At 34.6% G+C, this 21446-nt stretch overlaps 1 protein-coding gene across 1 annotated transcript; it reads left to right on the plus strand.

The window, feature by feature from the left end:
* Positions 1-18168: 18168 nt before the first annotated feature.
* On the plus strand, positions 18169-18813 carry LOC140147450 (P2Y purinoceptor 12-like). Its single transcript, XM_072169227.1, has one exon. The coding sequence runs from the start codon at positions 18169-18171 to the stop codon at positions 18811-18813; it is 645 nt and encodes a 214-aa protein (XP_072025328.1).
* The last annotated feature ends 2633 nt before the right edge of the window (positions 18814-21446 follow it).

A 21446-nucleotide genomic window follows, 5' to 3' on the forward strand; every position in this document is an offset into this window, starting at 1 on the left:
AAGTTCTGAGCCGTAACAGCAAGTACCATATGATGATAAACTATGATCACCTCTTGTGCTTTATAGTTTTGTGTCAGGTTATTTGCAAATTTATGAATATTAATAAGCTTACTTGCATATTCTTTGTATTTACAAACCTTTGTTGTGGGCCACCTTAATTATGAACATTTTTTCTAGTTTTCCTTTACCTTTACCTTTACTTTCCACACCTGATTCTTGGCATATGTGACCAGCTCCAGCAAGACCTGGAACAAGTTGCCAGACTTGTTTTTGAGTTATAGGCCTATTTAGCTACTCTGGGGAAAGATTAAAATTTGTTCAAATCATGAAATGTCAAAAATGCAAATTGTAACTGGTTTTGTCAGAGCGGGTCACATATTTGTCATTTTTACACATGTCCAATTTACACCTAATTGGAATCAGCCAAAGTTGTTGCATTTGTGGGACGACTAAGGTTGCTAACGCCTGTTATCCGTTTATTTCACTTTTTCAAGCAATTGATAATTAATCAATGATCCAACGGTATCCAACTATCAGTCATTTCCACCTGATGTAGCTATGGATATTGAACAAAAGAATAATGGAAAAGTCACCTTGTCACACCTAAACCAATGTAGGTCAGTGTAACAGGAAACAAGGATTGCCGAATACATCTTAATGTGATTAATTCTAGCCCTAAATTAATTATAGTACACAGTAACTAGGTAATATGGGGCAGTTACAATGCATTTTATGTGTGTCAGTCTCTATTATATAATTGTATTGGACAAAAAGATTTATACGACCATATATTTTTAGATGGTAAGTTGAGATTCGATAGAGGTACTATTATTAGCTATTATTGCATTACTTAATGCAAGATTTGGAGCTTGTATTTTTTCTGTAATGTAGCACAACTGTGATAATTTAGGGTTACAATCTTTCATATTCATTGGTTGTTAATTTTGTGCATGACAGAATACACTGTCACACATAAATTGTTTGACGTATGGTTCTGTCTCTTCTTTTTAAGTGTTTGCCTCCCCATTAGTGTTTGTGCCTCCAAAAGACGGGTACTTGTGTGTTAAGTGCTCTGCACAGTTACATTGGCTACAGGGTTATGTGGACAAGAGATAACGTCACACTGGGAACTCTATCCTGAAGATATTAAAGGGATTTAAAATATATATGTGTTGTTTCTTAAAAAACATAACCAATAATAATGTGTTTGTCATGCATGTACTTATTCATTAATGTTCTTTATCAAATTTATAAAATAATGGAAAATTAATAACACAAAATAGCCTAACTATATGTATGCATTTATTTGTGTATGCTTGGAAAAAGTTCATTGACTGAGCAGAGCAGAGATTATGCAATAAGAAATCTGCCAGCGAGTTTAGTGATAAAACTTGAAGTAAGATTTATTGAAAATAAGAAAGAAAAATATCCCAAAGGATTCAGGTAATCAATATTTGCAAGAATCTGTTGTGATTTGCATAAAATCAGCATAATTTACAAACTGTAGGTAGGGAAGAATCTATTGATTGTTATCAGATTTTCTTGTGAGATTTTGTCTAATCCAGCTCATGTCAGTAAAATTGTAACCTGTGAAGGGAAGATGAATGGCCATGACAGTATAATCCTCAAAAAGAAAGCGCTCAAAATTTCCAGGACAAACTTACAATGTTTTTGCTGTTTGCTGTTGATTTAATATCTGACTGACCTTCTGTTACTACAAATGTCTTTAAACCCACAACTACATGTCAAAAATTCTGAAATATGCTTTTAGTCGGTAAATGTGGTCAATTCCTTTGTTAAGTTGCTCAAATGTACAAATTAATACCTCGCATGAGCAGTTCCAAAATATGCTTTTAGTTTATATATGCGTTAAATTGCTCAAATATTTAGATTGATGTTTCATACAAGTAAAGAATATGTTTTGTGGTAATTTTCAAAATAATGATAAGTAATGACCATAAATAAAAGGGGTTGTCCCACGGACAACCAGGTTGTAATTTCTAGTTGTCCACCAAAGCTTTTGGTTGTCCGTAAGCTGCCACAATCTGAAACAACTACATGTGACCAGTGGAGTGAGTGTAGTCAATTTATGAACAATTACTCTTAAATATTTAACAATTCATCAGTTGTGTCAGGTTTGAGCAAACTAACATTCTGAAAAAGTGACTTTTGGCTGTAGATCTTTGGTTGTCCAACTAGAGCATTATTTTCGGTTTTCCGGTGCATGTTTTGGTTGTCCCGGGCGACCGGCCTACCAAATTTTCGTTCACTGGTAGGCGACATGTGTGGTTCCTATATCATTGTGGTTCACTATCATTGGTGCATAGAATAGGGTCGCATGTCATGAATTGGTCATCTTTTGTGTAACTTAATGTAAAATGAGGAAAATATCACCAATTGTGATTCACTTCAACACAACTTTTAATAAATACATTTTAGACCATTATAAGTATATATTTCTGGAAAGCTTATATTACAAGGATGCCAAATCAACAAAATTATAACATCATAATACAGGGTGGGTAAGAAATATACACGGTCGAACATCAACAAAATTAGCATCTTTCTTGCCACAGTGAACCTCATATTTTCCTTTTCTGAAAGCTATGTAGCTCAAAATAAATATGGATTCAGAAAGACATTTCATGGGCCCTTTAAACAAATTAGGACGAAAGAGTTTGGTATCCCTTGTGTTAAACATACAGGGTGGACAAAAATTGTAAAATAATTTTACAATTTTTATGACATTTATCAATCAAAACTTTTTTCCTCCATTTCTAGCACAAAAACTAATAGCATAATTGAATTCCTCATCAAATTTCCTTAAAAATATGTGTACTTTTGAATAAGCAGGATGACTCGGGCCAAAGATGGGCCATTTGGAAATGTCAGAGCATTACGTGCACACTTTGTACAGTACATATAGGAAAAACTGTCTTAATTAGCATTTAATTAGGCAATTAATTAGTTACATCTTTTGTTACAGTTGATCTACTGTGAGGTAGATCTACAATCCAGGATGATATATATGCAATTTGTGGTCCATGCTAGTTGTACTTTTTAAGATACAAAGGTTTGAAGTTTGCCATATTTTATAGATTTTTATACCACTGGAAACCTTTGGCTACATTGTTTGTGTACCAAATATGTCTTGCAGATTAATTCGTTTTGCAAAAATATCATCAAATTTGAATTTCGTTCTGGTATACCAGAACGAAATTACAACAGTGGCTTATGGAGCAGTGCAATACACATAATCATGCATAACTTGCAAACGCAAAATTGGAATCAAATGAAATTTTTGGAATAAGCTTTTTTCGTGGATATCTACTGAAAAATGTCATAAAAAGAGGATGCTAGGATCACGAAATTCTCCTTGAAATAATGCATGCACAGCACAAAAATTTTAATTGTAACTAACAAATTGTGCACAAAATTTGATGTAAAGTGTAATGAATGCGTGCATAATGCCCCGAAAATTTTAATAGTTACAAGCCCTTGATAATCGTATAAACCCTATTTTTGGTGTGAAAATTACAACCCCCCCTATTTTTGGTTTAAAAATTGTATGACCCCCAGTATATTCATGACACTGCCCATTCTGAAGAAAATGACAGCCCCTCAGAGTGGGGCTGTGCCCAGTAAATAAAAAGTCTAAGCTGTCAAAATTGTAATCAAAATTTGACAAGTTTTTGTCTCCTTTGAAAACTTGTAGCAATGACAATTTGTTTACAGTGGTACCTATCATTTGCTTTGTATTTTGTAAACTGATCATGTGTTTTACTGTGAATAATACCTACTGAATCTGGTATGTCACTACAATTGAAAGCACAACATTAAAACATCCTTGAATGGTAATTCATACTAGCTGGCAGCAAATATCTCAAAGTGGTTGAAATTGATCTGGCATTTTCTGATCAGGATGTGTGCCAAGGCTTGTTGACCTTTCAATTTTGTGCTATAAGTCTTTGTAACATTTATGAATTTTGTAATATCTTGCTTCAGTCTTAAAGGCCCATTCAGTAATCCAAGTAAAGTGTAAAAAACATTAAAATAAGTGAAGAATAAGTCATTTAATTTTCATTAGCTATTTTTGAAATAAAAAAGTGGTAAAAATGATGAAAACAGCAGAAATTGACAAAGTTGAAGCCCCTATCCATTGCATGTAGAGATATTACATTTTACAGTTTCATGTAAAATGTCCATTTTTGTCTTTTTTACATGGCTTTCAGCTTAAAGCCATAAATGTATGATCTTATATTATGAAATTGGTTAATTTTTTTCAAACCTGATTTTGTTTGCATATTTGTAATGTTTACACATGTCCCAACTTGCACCTAAATGGAATCGGCCAAATTTGTTGTCTTTGTAGGTCAACAGAGCAAAGTTCGACATAAAGATGTCCTCCCATAGAACTGCATGTTAAATAGCCAAAATAACCAGTGGGGTTTCTTTCACTTTACCTTGTTATTTCAGCTTAAAATAGACAGCAACCCTTCCTGGTAGTTATTACTAATATTATTTCAACATTTTGAATAAAGAATAACAAAATTAAAATTTGACGGAAATCAAATTAACCATTAACAGGCTATATGTTATAAAGAATAACAAAATTAAAATTTGATGGAAATCAATTTAACCACTAACTGGCTATATGTTAGCACATATATGCTACAAAGGTGGAAAAAGTGATTTATGTCTGATTTTTATGATTTTCCGAATAAGGCATTAAAAGGAATAGACCAAAAGATTAATGATGTTTAACAGTTTTGCTGGGGAGGGTCAAAAAGTGCAAATACATTTGTAAAAAGAATTGGTGCAAAAAATGAGGAATTTTCAACATTTCACAATTACACTTTTAAGGTGGAAGGATCATCATCCTTTCAACAAACTTTGATTATAAGATGTCAACAATTTTGAGGGTTTTTCCTAAAGCTTTATTAGAACACCTGTGTATTCGAATAGGAGCCTATAGATCATTTTGAGCAATAATTCATCTTGTTGAATGAGGCTTGTCCTCCACCGACCGACCCTAATCTGGAAAAAATTTGTTATGTTTTTTTACTGTACAAATGAATACCGACCCTAATTTTGGAAATTCCAGAAAAGGTTTTTTTTTTCCTTTCAACATTTTCGACATCCTGAAAAGTTTTTTCCAGTTTCTATACACTTCTGAACAGTTTTAAAAACATGAATGAAGTGGTATGCAGTATAGAGAAATATCCCAATTCACAACTATTTGGGCTATTTATTAATCTAATTAAAGGCATACAGTCATGTTTTGCTATGAACTTAAAAAAATATTTAGAAAAACCAAACAATCGGACCGACCAATTGGCCTTGCCATGAATTGGGGCATACAGTTAGATATAGGAAGCTAAGATTATATATATGTTTCTTAGATATTTCAAATGTATGCATATACAGGGCGAGTCAAAAAAAGTGCAATAGAGCAAAGAATCGTTATTTATGCAAGAATCAAGTCGAAATTTCCCATTATTGAAAATTTTTATAAATGCTACACTCAATAGTCACCATCTGTGAAAATATGAGTCCTTTTGCTGCGATACCAAATTTCGTTATTTGTCCAAGAAGTACCATGTATTTTGAATGAGAGCACACAATGCACGGTAAAGGCGCCAGCTCTGAAACTGACTTTAACTTAAATAAGGTTGATTTTTGTGTTATTTTAATTTCTTTTTCTGTTCAAACAAACTTTCTAACATTACTTTAAGCCCTTCATTTTTTAAATCCCAATATGTCCAACTAGATATTTTGTAATTCACTCCACTTCAGTTTACGTGCATTTCATTTTGACATTTGAAAAACCTGCCTACAAATCTGTATGGTTTTGATAGAGAATAAACGTCTTTAAAGTAAAGGTAAAATGAAAATAACAACAAATAATGTTTCTTCTCCTTAAACAAGACCAAGGGCAATAACACTTTGGGTACTCCATTTTATTTCAATGCCAACGAGGTTAAGAAAATGGCAGTTGTTCCAAATCTACCTTACACAGAGTGGGCTGACATTCAAATTTTAGATGTCTCTTGGACAAACATTAAAATTGGGTATCGCTGCAAAATGTGTCATAAAAACAAAACGGTAAATGCTAATTCCTAGATTTTTTCACACAAGGTCACTGATGGATATATCATATATAAAATGTTTGAAAACCTAAAAGGTTCAACTCGGTTCTTAAATAAAAATGGATTCTTTTCTCTATTGCACTTTTTTTTTACTCACCCTGTATTTTTGTATGACTAAGTGGTGCTAAGTTTTATAACTATTCCCAGAGTGTACTTGTATTTTATCTTGTTGTATTCAAACAGACTTAAATTTAAATAATATTGACCAATTTTGAAAGGTTTCAGTATGGACATGCAGGGACTTCAGAGATTATTCAAAAAGATATGTTGTCTAACTGCCCTATAAATTGATCAGTAGCACAGTTAAGTAAATTTGACTCAGCATGTAAAGGGTGGTGTTAAAGAGAAAGCACCACCAGACCAGTTCTTCTGGGGTGAACCAAACCTGCCTGGTTATCAAATTAATCAGTGACAAGGTTATCTCTAAATTTGATAGGTGTTAATTAATGCAATAAGATTAAAACATCAATTAGCACCTGTCAAATTCAGAAATAACCTTGTCACTGATTAATTTGATAACCGGGCAGGTTTGGTTCACCCCAGAAGAACTACTATTACGTGGCTCAAATTTAAGTTTCAGGATTAATACTGAATTCAGGACTTTGTTTTTCTTTCCTGTACAAAAATTGTCTAGTGTAGGGCAATATATTCTAAAATTGTTTTCACTTATCGCTATGGTAATTAATCACTACTTCTACAGCGAGATTTGAAATGATTATGAGACTACATTTTTACCTAAAGTCTTTCTTAATTGTTGACACACGAACTGACTGACTGAGACACACACACCTAGAGTCTATGCACACACAAGGACACCCCGACTAATGACACAAGGTCTTTTCATACGCACAAGCTAAAAAGTTGATTATATTATATCAAACCTGGTCCGAAATGTAATCAAAAAGCAGGATATGTAATAAATCTGGTCTTTTATGTGTGTGTCTGTTGATACCACAATACTCCGGTTCATGTACAAAGATGCAAGATATATGTATACACTAAGTATAGAATCAATGCTTTCAAACCCAAGGAAGCCAAATGAAAGACTTTTATTCATGTTAAGGTTATAGTTATGTCAACCTTTAGTCACTAACAATGTCAAATCAGAGACATGACTGGCAATTTTGCCATTGCTAGCCACAAGGGAAGACTAACTGTCCTATCCACACCTTCGTGTTTGTACTTTTTTCAATTTACCTGATGACAACGCCTTGTAATTCAAAACACATTTGACATACTCATTTTTTATATAAATTTAAATTGACTCTATAATATTTACTTCTCATTCATTTTGTTTCTGTAAAATTGTTTTAATATATTAACTCTATAGCTCAGTTGTTTGGCCTGTTGTGATTTGACAAAAGACATTGTAATTTAAAGGGCATACAGAGAATTACCACTGCAAGGGAGCAGCATGGCACATTGGTTAAGGTCTTTGCCTTTGGTGCGAGAGGGCCCAGGTTCAAATCTCTGCAGGACAAAAAAAATATGCTCTCCCAGGGGCTCAGCTGGAAAAAGCCGGCAGATGACCCATAAAAGACCCCATTATATTACAGTTGTTTCTGATCAGGGTAAAAGCCCAATTGCTGGCTACACTTGCCTGTCTTGTGAAAAAAATACCCCGACCAGCGAGGTCACTTGTACCTGGATGAATTTCAGGTCACCTGTGCCTGAATGAATTTCGTCAGCATTATTCCTAGATTTCAGCTGTTGATGCATGGATATAATTGACATTAAAAAAGCCTACACTTGACAGATATTTTACATATTCACACTATTTTACCAATGTACTTTCAACAAGGAATAATTATTAGTCAAAAGGATGATTTTACCTGTTAAAATATTAAGTTCTATGTTTGACTTATATCTACTGATGACTAATAAATTTTGATTGAAACTAGGAAATAACGCCCAATATTGTAATGTTTGCTCAACAGGAGGCCCTTAATGTTTCTTTTCAAAATTCTGATTTTTCATTAGTGTGTATAGATGGTCACTGTAATAGCACCACCACTAAATGTGCTAGGAATTTCTGGGGAAAGTATATCATTCTAGCAATATCCATTATGTTTCCAGAAATGTCTACATGTAACTAGATATGAATGTATCAGTGGTGTACCGTGGCGGCTCCTAAACCAAAGAAAAAAAAAAATTCAATTTGCCGCCCCTTCCTCAACAGCCCGAAAAGGTTGACCCAATTTTTTTGTGGTTTCAAAAGTGAAGAGCAAAAAAAGGATTTTAAGCGCTAGCGCTAGCCACTTCATGCTTTGACCCGGGGCTTGCACCCCAAAGCCCCCCATACGCGATGTGTATTGATCACTTTAATCATCAGCATTCCAGAATATACCATGTACGAATGGAGATAAATATCAGAAATAGTGAAAACTAATGCCTGATGACAAAATACTTAATTGAATAAATATTGTGGAATTTTTTGGGGGCACATAACAATATGTTCCATGGAATATGTGACATGTACATTGTACTATGGCAATGCTGCAAAACTCTTATGCCAACTAGTACCTGACCCCCGGGGGAGGCACTCCCTATCTGAAATGGCAGGGATGTGCCTCGCCATGTTAAAAGTAGGGGGCATTCAGGTCAAATGTACAATTACAAAAATATGGGGTCATTCAGTATACAACCTGAATCAAAATGGGGTCATTCGGTATGAAACTTTGAAATAAGGATGGTCGTTGGGGTAACAAAAAGTAAAATGGGAGTCATTGAGTACAGGATTGCCAAAAGAGTATCATTAAGTACACATAAATAAGTGCCAAACTGCGTAAAAACAACTTGGCCACCTTGGAAATGTGAAAAATCTCATTATTTCTGGAGGAGGACACAAATACCACCTAAATTTTGGAATTAAAAGGGGGGGTCATTGGGTATAGCAGGAAATAGAAAAAGGGGGTCATTGAGTACATGAATTTTTTAAAGGGGGTCATTGGGTAATAGGTAGGACCATAACACAAAAAAGGGGGTCATTGGGTACAAGCCGGTTTGAAAAAGGGGGTGTATCCCGAGGCACATGATGCATATCTGTCATGGAAGTGCCCACCCCCCGGGACCTGACCAGCTCCAGACGGACCCTCGTCTTCGGAGCTCTGTTAGATCTCACAACCCAGGCTCACAACCTTGCAGTTCAAATTCCAAAATCTATCCTTGAACGGTCCTTCCTTCCATCTACAGCTCGCACGGAGTGCACTCTCGTCGTCCCGGGAACTTATGAAAGACAGTTTTTGAAAGAAGGTTTTGATTCGAAGAGACTGTGTAAAACCATAATGACAAAAGCTGTCAATGCCGTGATTTGTCTTCACATGAAAAGTTTTTTGCCACTATTTTGCTAAAAACAATGCATGAATGTTCAGGGTACTTTTATTTTACAGATATTGTCTTGAAATTTAACATTGATTCAGATTAGCTCATTATGCATATTATATAGAGGCTAAACAATAAAATACATAAGAATATATTGGAAACTCTTTTTAAACAAGATTCAAGGCAAAATTGTTCAAAGAAAAGTACGATGTACACGTATATGCATTGAATTTGAGGAATGTATTGAAATTATTACATATTCGTGAGCTTTTTCAACCATTTTAGCTCATTAACAATATTGAATATTGATAAAAATGAGATACAGAAAATATAAATGAACACCACGTCTTATTCCAAAAGAATCCATAGTATGTCATGCCCGCATAATTCGTGACACAACTCTAAATGTTATGATAAAATAAAGTTGTTTTTCAATTTGGTTAAACTGGTTTTTTATATAACAAATGCGTTAACAATTTTATAGTAAACTACAAAAAACAGTTCAAGTGAAACGTATTTCAAGTTAAAATTAATATTTGCAGCATTTTTGTGGTCATTTTGATTCTATAAACTGTATATTTGTTTGCAAATTAAGGGAATAAGGGTGCTATTTATATATATATTAAATTTAATCTAGCCCAATATGAGTTTTCCTTTCTTTTCATGATCAAAAGTAGTTTGAAAATGTCCATGCTTAATGCTATTCATTTTCTATCCCTTGTAAAATTGCAAATAGCAAGGAGCATTGCGATTTCAATGAGATCATCAAATTCGATAATCCTAACAAACACTTGCGAAGTGCTTAATGGTTTTCTGCACAGGGCTAAACTGAAATAGCTATGGACGAACAGTACACATGGAGGGCCAGGTGTCTTTATGAAATAATTGTCCTTGGTGTTCTAGGAGTAAACCCGGGAGTAAACGTGGAGGTAGTACCTCAGGTAGCGCCTTAAAAGTGACAAGACTTTCGCGAGCAAGTGTAGGACGAAGGCAAAGCTTGATATAACACAGTATAATGACGCTTTTGATATGGAGGAATACCAGAAAGCAAAGATGGTAGAGTTATGGAGAAGATAGTATTCCACCAGAGGTGATCAAGAGATGCAATATTGACATAATCATACTTGATTTTTGCAATCAAGTACATTGTACTACTAAACCGACAGAAACCTAACCAGTGGTAACCTCATCCCAGTACCTAAGAACTCGGCCTACCCAGCAAACACAAAACGTTTCATTCGCAAAAGGTTATAAAAGGTTGTCAGAAAACGTTTAAATGTCGGGTTATATAAAGGGTATATTAAGGGATCTAAAATGAGCTTTTATTGCGTTTCGACAGTATTTTTTGTGGGACATGAGAGCACCTCAGACCTATCGAATTGAATTCTGAATACGAAGCATGTCTTTCTGATATCAAATAATTTTCATTTTTGAAAATCACAATATAATACAAATTTTATGACAAATTATAAAAATTTGATATTTTCAAATTTTGATATATAACAGTCCTCGAAGTAAATTATATAAATCTAATGACATATTCTTAAAATGTATGTAGCAGGAGGAAAAGCCGACGGTCAATTGAAAATTTTGACCTTTCATATTGAAGATATGGATTTTTTCCCAAAAAGACCTAATTTTTTTATTTGGTGTTTTGGGAAAAAAATCCATATCTTCAATACGAAAGGTCAAAATTTTCAATTGATCGTCGGCTTTTCATCCCACCTACATACACTGTAAGTATAAATCATCAGATTTATAAAGTTTACTTCAAGTACTGTTAAATATCAAAAATATCAATTTTTAATGATTTGCCATAAATGTGTATTAAATTGCGAATTTCAAAAAATCAAAATTATTTGATATCAGAATGACATTCTTCGTATTCAGAATGCAATTCGATATGTCTGATGTGCTCTAATGTCCCACAATAAATACTGTCCAAACGTTCATATCCCAGCCCTTAAGAGTATAAAACATTTTCATAACCTTAAAAAACATTTACTGCTCAGCAAACAAAAATGTTTTACAGAAAACGTTTAAATGTCGGGTTATATAAAGGGTATACTATAAAAACGTTTTAATAACATTCCAAAAACATTCTTGAAAACTTGATACAAAACATTCTAAACAGAATGTTATTTTGAGGTTGAAAAAATATTTTGCGAAACATGTTTGCCCAAAATATTTTCAATAACGTTTTAAAAACGTTTTCATGACCTTTATATAACCCGACATTTAAATGTTATTAAAAGGTTTTGAAAAAAACATTTTAAGAACATTTTTGTGTTTGCTGGGTTCAAATATTTTAACATAATGTTAAGGGAACTGGAATGAGCGTTTTCAGCGTTTCGACAGTATTTTTGTGGGACATGAGAGCACACCAGACATATCGAATTGCATTCTGAATACGAAGAATGTCTTTCTGATATCAAATAATTTTCATTTTATGAAATTTACGATATAATACAAATTTTATGACAAATTAATAAAATTTGATATTTTTCACATTTTGAGATATAACAGTCCTCGAAGTAAATTTTATAAATTTAATGATATATTCTTAAAGTGTATGTAGCTGGGAGGAAAAGCCGACGATCAATTGAAAATTTTGACCTTTCATATTGAAGATATGGATTTTTCTCCAAAAAGACCTATTTTTGTGTGTGTGTGTGTGTTTGGGAAAAAAATCCATATCTTCAATACGAAAGGTCAAAATTTTCAATTGATCGTCGGCTTTTCATCCCACCTACATACACTTCAAATATAAATCATGAGATTTATAAAGTTTACTTCGAGTACTGTTAAATATCAAAAATATCAATTTTAATGATTTGCCATAAAATGTGTATTACATTGCGAATTTCAAAAATCAAAATTATTTGATATCAGAAGGACATTCTTCGTATTCAGAATGCAATTCGATATGTCTGATGTGCTCTAATGTCCCACAATAAATACTGCCCAAACGTTCATACCCCATCCCTTAAGTATTGACACAATATTTGGCAAAAATGTTTGCAAAAATAGTTTACAATAAAAATTTTTGAAAACATTTAAAAATATTGTTGTAGTGTGTTTTATACAAAACGTTTTAAAACGTTATCATGACCTTTACATAACCCGACATTTTAATGTTATTAAAACGTTTTACCTAAACCAAAAGCCAAAATATAACTTATTTAAAACGTTTTTGTGTTTGCTGGGTAACAGCCAAATACAGGGGTATCAGCCTAAGCTCAACAGTTGCCAAAACATTCAATATAGGATGCTCTTGAACAGGATCAGACCACACCTTGATGATAAGCTCAGACAGAATCTTCAGAGAAAAGATATCCACCACTGAGCAGATTCTTGCCCTGAGAAGGATTATTGAGGACATTGAAGAAAAGAACCCGGAAAGAACCTCTCTGCAGCGGTAACGTTTATCGATTTCAAAAAAGCATTCGATACAGTCCACAGAGGCAAAATGATCACGATCTTGAAAGCTTATATGGCATCCCAGATATCATCGTGAATGCAATTGAAGACACCTACATACTAGGGTATGAGGCTCAAGTGACGACCCAGATGGCGACACAGATGAATTTGAAATTTTAGCAGGTGTGCTACAAGGTGATACGCTGGCACCATATATGTTCATCATCGTCCTAGACTATATTACCTCAGATCTGCAATAGACGGCAGGGAGGAGAGATTAGGCTTCACAATAAAACCTAGGAAAAGCCAGGCGGCATAGGAAGCGCAACACGTGACGTACGAGGCTGGCGAAGATACAGGGCTGACAGTCCCATTCAAAATACACGGTTAGCAATTACAAATGGAAAATTAACATACTTGCAGTGGAGTACTTTGTAAAACCCCGACGGTTTTAGAGTAAGATAATTTTGCTTTGACACCACATAACAAATTTAGAATTGTTTGTGAAGATTTCATGATTATGTGTTAATCCAATGGCGACCTCAAAATTGGCGATATCGCTTCCATCACCGCCTGGGAAAAGCCGACGTGTTTGTCCACTGAACATAACTGATCTTGACTTTGCAGACGACATTGCGCTACTATTAAATACTGCCAACCAAGCACAGGATTGCTCAAAAACGTATAGAAAATGCTGCATTTCGCGCGGGTTTACAGATGAATGCGAAGAAAACACAATTCATGGTGTAACAACCATTCAACAGATGTTGAAATCCAAACCGAGGATGGCAGCTAAATGGAAGAAGTTAAAGACTTCAAGTACTTGGGGTCGTGGGTCAGGAGTACTGATGAAGACATCATCAAAGTAAGAAAGGCAATGGCATGTAAAGCTTGTAACAAGCTTAATAATATTTGGAAATCGTCCTTACCCAGAAACCTCAAAATACACCTATTCCAAGCTACTGTAGAAACGTCCTGACGGTCCTGCTGCATGGTTGTGAAACCTGGACCTGTTACGATCAGCACTAAATATGTTGGAAAATACATATGACCAATAAGGAATTGTATGGGGACATTCCATTCCACCTATAACCTCGAAAATCAGCACAAGACGGACTTTGTGGACCTGCTTCAACAAAACACAGGATATACAGTGGCAGAAATTGAGACCGGCATGCAGGACAGGCGGTTATGGCGAGCCATCATTGATGCCCGACAGCAAGAGTCGACGAAGCTAGTAAGTAAGTATAATGACAAAGACCTTACCAATCCCCCTGTTGACTAGGTCAAACCTAGCAGACAAAGCCTTTAACTTACCATCCCCAGGAAAAAGCACATCCCAAGGCGCTCCGAGACTGATGTTGTATGTTGCGTTCATTGATTTGAAGGAACCCAGAAAGAGAACAAACAGGAAAAGACCGACTAACTTTTTGCAGTTTAATAATGTCAATCTAATTAGCATAATTTGCTTACACCCTATATCTATTTTTGTACATTATCAACGACAATTGGCTCATCGTAAGAATCTATAATGTTCGTCCATGTCAGCTTGAATAAGAAAAAAAAATGTTCTCAAAGTTTAAAAAGGGAAACGGCACAGTCCAGAACGTCAACATTGAATAATGGTATTATTATAAACTATATATAGCTGCTAATTTAAGTAGAAATAAAAATAGGGCGTGTAATTCTCATCTAATTTAATAACAATAACCATGTAACCTATAAATTTGTGCAAAATGAGATTTAATTTAATCCAAATGTCATATTTAGTACCAAACTATTGTCCAATTTGTAAAATACAAATGTGTGCCTTTGGGAAAAAGGATACCTTCGAGATATTCTTTAGATTTAATGTTTCTTTTCAACTTCATGTTACATTCACCAGCCTTAAAAGTAATAATAATTATAATGAATATGTAGAGACGAAAATTCACAATTTATGTTGGGAAATATAAATCATCATGTATTTAACGGTCCAATTGAAGATGAAGAACCACGAGACTTTATACCAAATGTGCGAGTGCAATAGTTAACTGCTCCCCCTGAATCAAATTCCTTGCTGTAATACTAATAGTTTCTTGTTTGTCACTGAGTAAGGCCCCAGAATTGATAACCATGTGAAATACCATTACCTACTTTTTTTTTAGTCAAAAAGGCTGTTGAGTACAAAATAAGTAGCATTTGTCGTTAGATATTCTGCATCTCAACTGCGACAAGAAGTCACACAAAAAGGTAGACTCACAGTCAATATGGTCAATTGACCTTTCAATAATTAATAATATCTAAGGCGGGTCGGAAGGGAGTATGACCTATACTTTGATCAGCTCGTAATTGGCGGGAATTATTAGGCTTTTATCACAACGCCGAAAAGTATACCCATTTTAAGAGTGATATAGTTGCTAGTTGATTTGCCTGGTCTATATTTTGCGTGTTAAAGAAAGTACATAAAGTATAGGACTTCAATTCATAATTTGCGATACTTCTAGCAAAATGGCGCAAGATTCTCCAAATAAAATATATTGATATTAATCCACGATGTTATAAGGCCCGCCGATTACGAACTGATCAAACTAGAGCGTAAAGGTAAAGTCAAATGTCTCCCTTTTGTTTGGTCAAGTGGGTCATTAATCACAGTTGTTTGATGTATATAGAATTGGCTTCATTATTAACTAAATGCAAACTATAGATGGCGCTATTTATCCTAAATCATATTTCTTTATTTGCAAGGGTTAGGGGATTAATACTGCCATTAAAACAGCTGGAATAGGTGAAACAAGCAACAAGGAAATTTTATCAACATATTTTATCAACCAATAAAAGGAATTATTTGTATTAAAAAGCTTTGAGAGTAATTTCCAGTAACTAAATAGCGCCACCAATTTTGTCATTATTAGATACATTTTATATCCGAAAACGCTTAAAAAAATATAATATAAAAGTGAAAAATTTTGTAAAAGAGGGGAAATTAAAGTTGAGAATGACTCAAAAGCATAGTGTATACATTAGCATGATATCACTTTTAGCTATTTATGCCTAAAATTTGGTTGTACATGATGTTTTGTTTGAAAAACACTTAAAAAAGACGCTGCCTTAGGCGCTTCGTTTGAATAAACATGAATGAATTGGCTATACTTCTCAACAAGGATTATGTCGGGATCAAGCGCTAATCTCCTTATATTATTTTGAAACTAGCTAGCTATACGTTTCATTTATCATAGTTATCATGTGGTTATAGACCATTTATTTAATAAAGGCTCCATTATTAAAGGCAACGTTAGCTTTATTAATTTCATATTTACATTTTACAGCGCAAAGCATAATGAAACAACAATTCTTTATTTATTTCCCCTCCTCAATCTCTCTCTCCCCTTCCCCTCCTGTTTCCCCTCCCCCTTCTCAATAACCTTCATCAATCCTCGCTCTCCGAATTTATCCCTCCTAAAATACCCCACTCGCAATCCAGTTTCCCCTCCTCCGTGGTGTTGTCAGGGTTTTACTTTTAGGAGGGTATGGGGAGGCGACTTTCAAGGGGAAATATTATTGACCAAAATGGACAAAGAGGCCTAAAAACGTAAATATCGTGGCGGTCAGCATCCAACCAAAATGCAACAGGGGAGGGTCAAGTAGGAGGACAAGATGTCCATGGGGGGGGGGGGGACGGGGCGGGCCTCCCCGGCTACCGCTACTACACCTCCCTGTCCACTTCCAATGCCCTTCCTCTCCTCCTCCCTACCTCTCTTATCAGGCACAACCTATGACATATTCTATTTAAAATTATATGCAACTGCTATACTCTTCCAGAAGTATGATACACAGCTCGCTCCAGTAAATATAGGCCATTTATACGGGAACTTAATCCCCTTGCCGGTGAAGTTTGCACATAACGCAATTTCGCAGACTGATTTTTTTACGACACACAAAAGTATATATCAAGCTTGACGTTTGGAACAAAAATGATATTTTAACCTAATTCAATCACTAATTTTGAACAACGAATGGTCCATGGGGGGGGGGGGGGATTCCAATAATTGGTCTTTAACTAGATAATACGTCATTTTGCAGTCAATGAGGAAATGGGGAAACTATTGTTCTTAAATTGACGTATTTTCGTTCATAATTCACTGTTCACTATAGATTTTCGCGTTCACTTCGACTTTTACGTGTTCTAGAGGCTTTCATGGCAGAGTGGTTGTGAATAGATAATCCCTATAATCCTCTACATTGTAGGCGTTGAAGTTTGAACTTCTGAACTGCATTTCGCAAACTCTCTAGTATTTCTACGCTGTCGGTTATCACAGTACCAATGTAGCCGGTCCCTGTGCGAGTGGTCAAGCTTTCGTCAGATGTGTCTGACTTCGTCAGGACTCATGCTATAACTTAACAAAACTGGGAAAATATTGCTTATGTCATCCCACTCGCCTTAATACACCTATTACCGATTTCATATCAGCAATATCCGTAGCTATCCGTGACTTCATAAAGACTTTAACTCTATACGCATGCTCAATGTATTTACATTGAGTAATAGGAGTTTCTTGTCACACATGTGAAAATGCTCAAACAGTCAGTCATTGGTCACAAAGTGACTTTCACAAACATATCGGCTGTATATAAATGACGTGCGCATTTGTGAAACTATCCAATATAGTTTGATTTTATGTGCTATAAACTTCTATATTTATTTGAAATACAATTCTTGTGTTGAACTCATATCTCGGGCAGCACATGTAAACATTTGTGAGTTTTTTGCTGAATCGTCATGAATACATCTATCGAAAACGTTACCTTAGCACCGGATTTGGATGGTGTTAGCAGTGAATGTGCGCCTGAATTGACGTTCGATTTGCGATATCTTCCTGATTTCCTTATCGCAAATATCATTTTATTTATCTCCCCTGCAGTCCGCAGTCTTACGACTTATATTCTGCCATGCATCCTGATTATCGGTTTTCTTGGCAACGTTGCTTTTCTCTTTACTTTATTCCGCATACAAAGCATGCGAACCATCACCAATGCCTACTTGGCAAATCTATCAATAGCTGATCTTACTTTCATTATTTTCATCAGCTTTCGCACCATTTGGACAATTGCTGACTCTCCATACATCATCATGAACCCTTACAGACAAGATGTGGGATGCTTCATGTTAGATTTTATCCTCTACGTCCCATATTTTGCCTCAAACGGAATAGTGAATCTGGTAAGCTATGAGCGATATTTGGCTATTTGCCACACTTTTAAATATCAATCTTTTAAAAGTACGAAGCGAACAGTCAGAATGATAGTAGGTATCTGGATCGTCTCGTTTGTTCTTGCAGCTTCAGTTTCACCAAGAGAAAGTAAAATGGCACGTTACTGCGTCATTTGGCCAGATCGTCATCAATATGATCGTATGCCAACTGACTTATATTATTGCACATCCATTTCAGCGGTATTTTGGAATTATCCTCCAATTCTTCAAGCCATTATCTTTACGATAACTTTCTGCACCAATGTCGTGCTCTACACTCTGATAGTACGAGCCTTGATGAGGCGACAGGTTATCGGTGAAACGGGTGGAAAATCTGATGCGGAAATTCAGATGCAAAAAGTCAACAAGCAAGTTGCCAGTATGTTGGTGTTCAATGCCGCAGCTTTCTTCTTATGTTTGGCTCCCTGGCAGTTTTACGGACTAACGGATGTTGTAAGCAAAATGAGCGATGAGAGGTTGGATATCTTGACTGACAGTCAGAGGACCACATTTATATGGGTAGGGACATCTTTGAACTGTATTAATGCCTCAATTAATCCGGTAATCTACAATATAGCCAATTCCAGGTACAGGAATGCTCTTTTCCAAGCTCTTGGCTGTCCGACAAAACGTGATAAAGATTCATCAAGTGTGGCAACCACTTCAGTGATGATGAATAACACAAACATATGAGAAGTTTCAATATTTCAACTCCGATTAATACTGTAATATTGCATAAATTTGAAATGTGACAATATAATTTTACGAAAGGAACACGAACTATAAAATAACAATGATAAATACAATAATGAACCGCACTAATACTGCTGACGATCAACGTAATCATTCAAATGATCTTTATGAAACACAAAGAACTTCTATTAAATGTTAGCAGAATAAACGGTAACCCCCCCCCCCAAAAAAAAAACCAACAAGCTGCGCTGCATACGGTCTTGTAAACTTGCATATTTTTTTATATATTGTATATCATGTTGTATCGTTAATGACCATATAAATGGTGCAGTATGTCAAGTGACAGTACGGATGACTAATTACAAGAGAACAATGTGTTTGTAAAATTGGTAAATTTGTAAACAATCACTCGTTTGCTTTGTACAAAAGAGGCTCAAAATTACGCCACATATTTGCAAAAGCTTGCTTGTACAGTTGTGTATTTTATGATAAATTTAATACATGGCCATATGTGAACGATGCAATGTATTGCAAGTCACAGTTTCGGAGGATTACATAAAACAATGTCATTGTAAGATGGTAGAAGCCTGGGGAATTAGCCTATTAAAACGATGTTACCTTTAAGTTATACAATAATTATGCCATTTGGCCAATCATAAAAATGGCTTATAACAAATAGTCCAGAGAGCTACCAGATGGAAGAAGCTGGAATACATCAGGGGTCTTATAAAGTTGAGCACAGGCTGTATCAAAATGATTGGTACCCATCAATTTTTATGTTTATTGAAAGGTCTGCCCGCTCTTCCAAATGCAATATTTCCAGAATGTATGGTTAAGGCTTGTTATAAAGTTTACAATTAATCTACAAATTTGCTTGGATGCTATGTTGAATTTGATATGTTAGACTCATCCATTATCAATGAAAACTGAATGTGATCATTATTTTTACAGTATAAAAACCCTTAAATACGGTAGGAGACGGGAAGAATTTAATTAAGAGATAGGTCAAAATCGTTCCGGAGAAGAGCGCCATGTGTTTTGATGGTATTGCTAGCAAAAACCGAATTGAATAACTGGATATTAAAGTCTTTAGAATGTCTGGATGAATGATTGTTCTTGTTCACCACATCAATTTGTTGGTGTACCTGGCTCAAATCTTCCCATATAGCATATACACTACATGATCTGATTATTGCTTTAACATTTCTCTAATATGATGACAAATTGTTTTTTAATTGTAGACGTTTTCTAATTAAAACGATGTTACCACATTGCATAACCTCTTGCATCAAAACAAATCACCAATTTTAATAATACCAGCTTCATAAAATGACCTATGAAAGTATTTGATTAAGGTGAAACAAAAAGCATTCTGAAAGAGCTCTTAGCATGTTTTAAGTACGCTCATTAAAATACCGTTTGTTAGAATTAAATCGGACACTCGGTTTTCATATTAAATGCACGTATTTTAATTTTCTCTGTTTTTATTGTTTTTATCAATAAGGCTAAAAATAATGCTATGTCTCAAAGCCCATGGCAGTTTCAAAAACGAATGCGGAATGAGGGTTTTTTTAAAACATTTTTTTTAAACAAAATTTTGAATTAAGATGTCATTTTCGAGTGTTCAAAAGTACACAGCATGAAATTGTGGTTGATTTACACAATTGAAGTACAAGTAGCAATTGTTACAATGCGAGTATCGAATCAAGTAACTTTTCTTCCAATTTTGTCTCAGAATTTATAAAAATATTAATAAAAAATTAATTTGCTGTTTCAGCTGACACGAACGCGCACGGCTTTAAGACATAGCAATTTTTTAGCCTAATCAATAGTACTTATGAATATGTAATTGTTGCCACTATTTTTCTAAAAACAATGCATGCATGATCAGGGTAGTTTTATTTTTACAGATATTGTCTTGAAATTTTAAATTGATGCAGATTAGCTTGTTAATTATACAAATAAGCATATTATAATGGAGGCTAGAAAATAAAATACATACGAATATATTGGAAACTCTTTGAACGAGGCAAAATTGTACACGTATGCATTGAATTTTAGAAAGGTATTGCAATAACTACATATTCATGAGCGTTTTCAACCATTTTACCTGATTAACAATATTGAATATTGATGAATTATGATATATAAGAAAGCATAAATTAACACCACGTTTTATTCCAAAGTAATCCGTTGCATGCCCGCATAATTTGTCACTTGGCTATTTGCCACCCTTTTAAATATCAATCATTTAAAAGTACAACAGTTAGAATGATAGTAGGTATCTGGATCGTCTCGTTTGTTCTTGCAGCTTCCGTTTCACCAACTTATTAGGGATGACCATCAAAATTTCATGTTGCCCCTACTGCTACAAAAGATTGTTTTCTGGAAAGAACTCATCAGCAGAAGTATTTTGGTGGTTAAATGGTCAAAATCGGACAAAGTCCAAAAATAGCAATGGGAGCAAAATTGGTATAAGCATATATTTACCTTTTTATATTTCTTTATTTTAATATATATGCAAACATGAAACAAGCATATAAGTATCAAAAGGGTTTCTTATGAAATGGCACTTTACTAGTCAATAGCATAAATTATTTCTTCAAACCGAGGCACTGAAATCATGCTTTTAG

The sequence above is a fragment of the Amphiura filiformis genome, chromosome 3 (assembly GCF_039555335.1).
Source record: "Amphiura filiformis chromosome 3, Afil_fr2py, whole genome shotgun sequence".
Lineage (NCBI taxonomy): Eukaryota > Metazoa > Echinodermata > Ophiuroidea > Amphilepidida > Amphiuridae > Amphiura > Amphiura filiformis.

What these genes read in the sequence shown, in the direction of transcription:
- LOC140147450 (XM_072169227.1), top strand. Translation starts at nt 18,169, where the DNA reads ATGATAGTAGGTATCTGGATCGTCTCGTTTGTTCTTGCAGCTTCAGTT.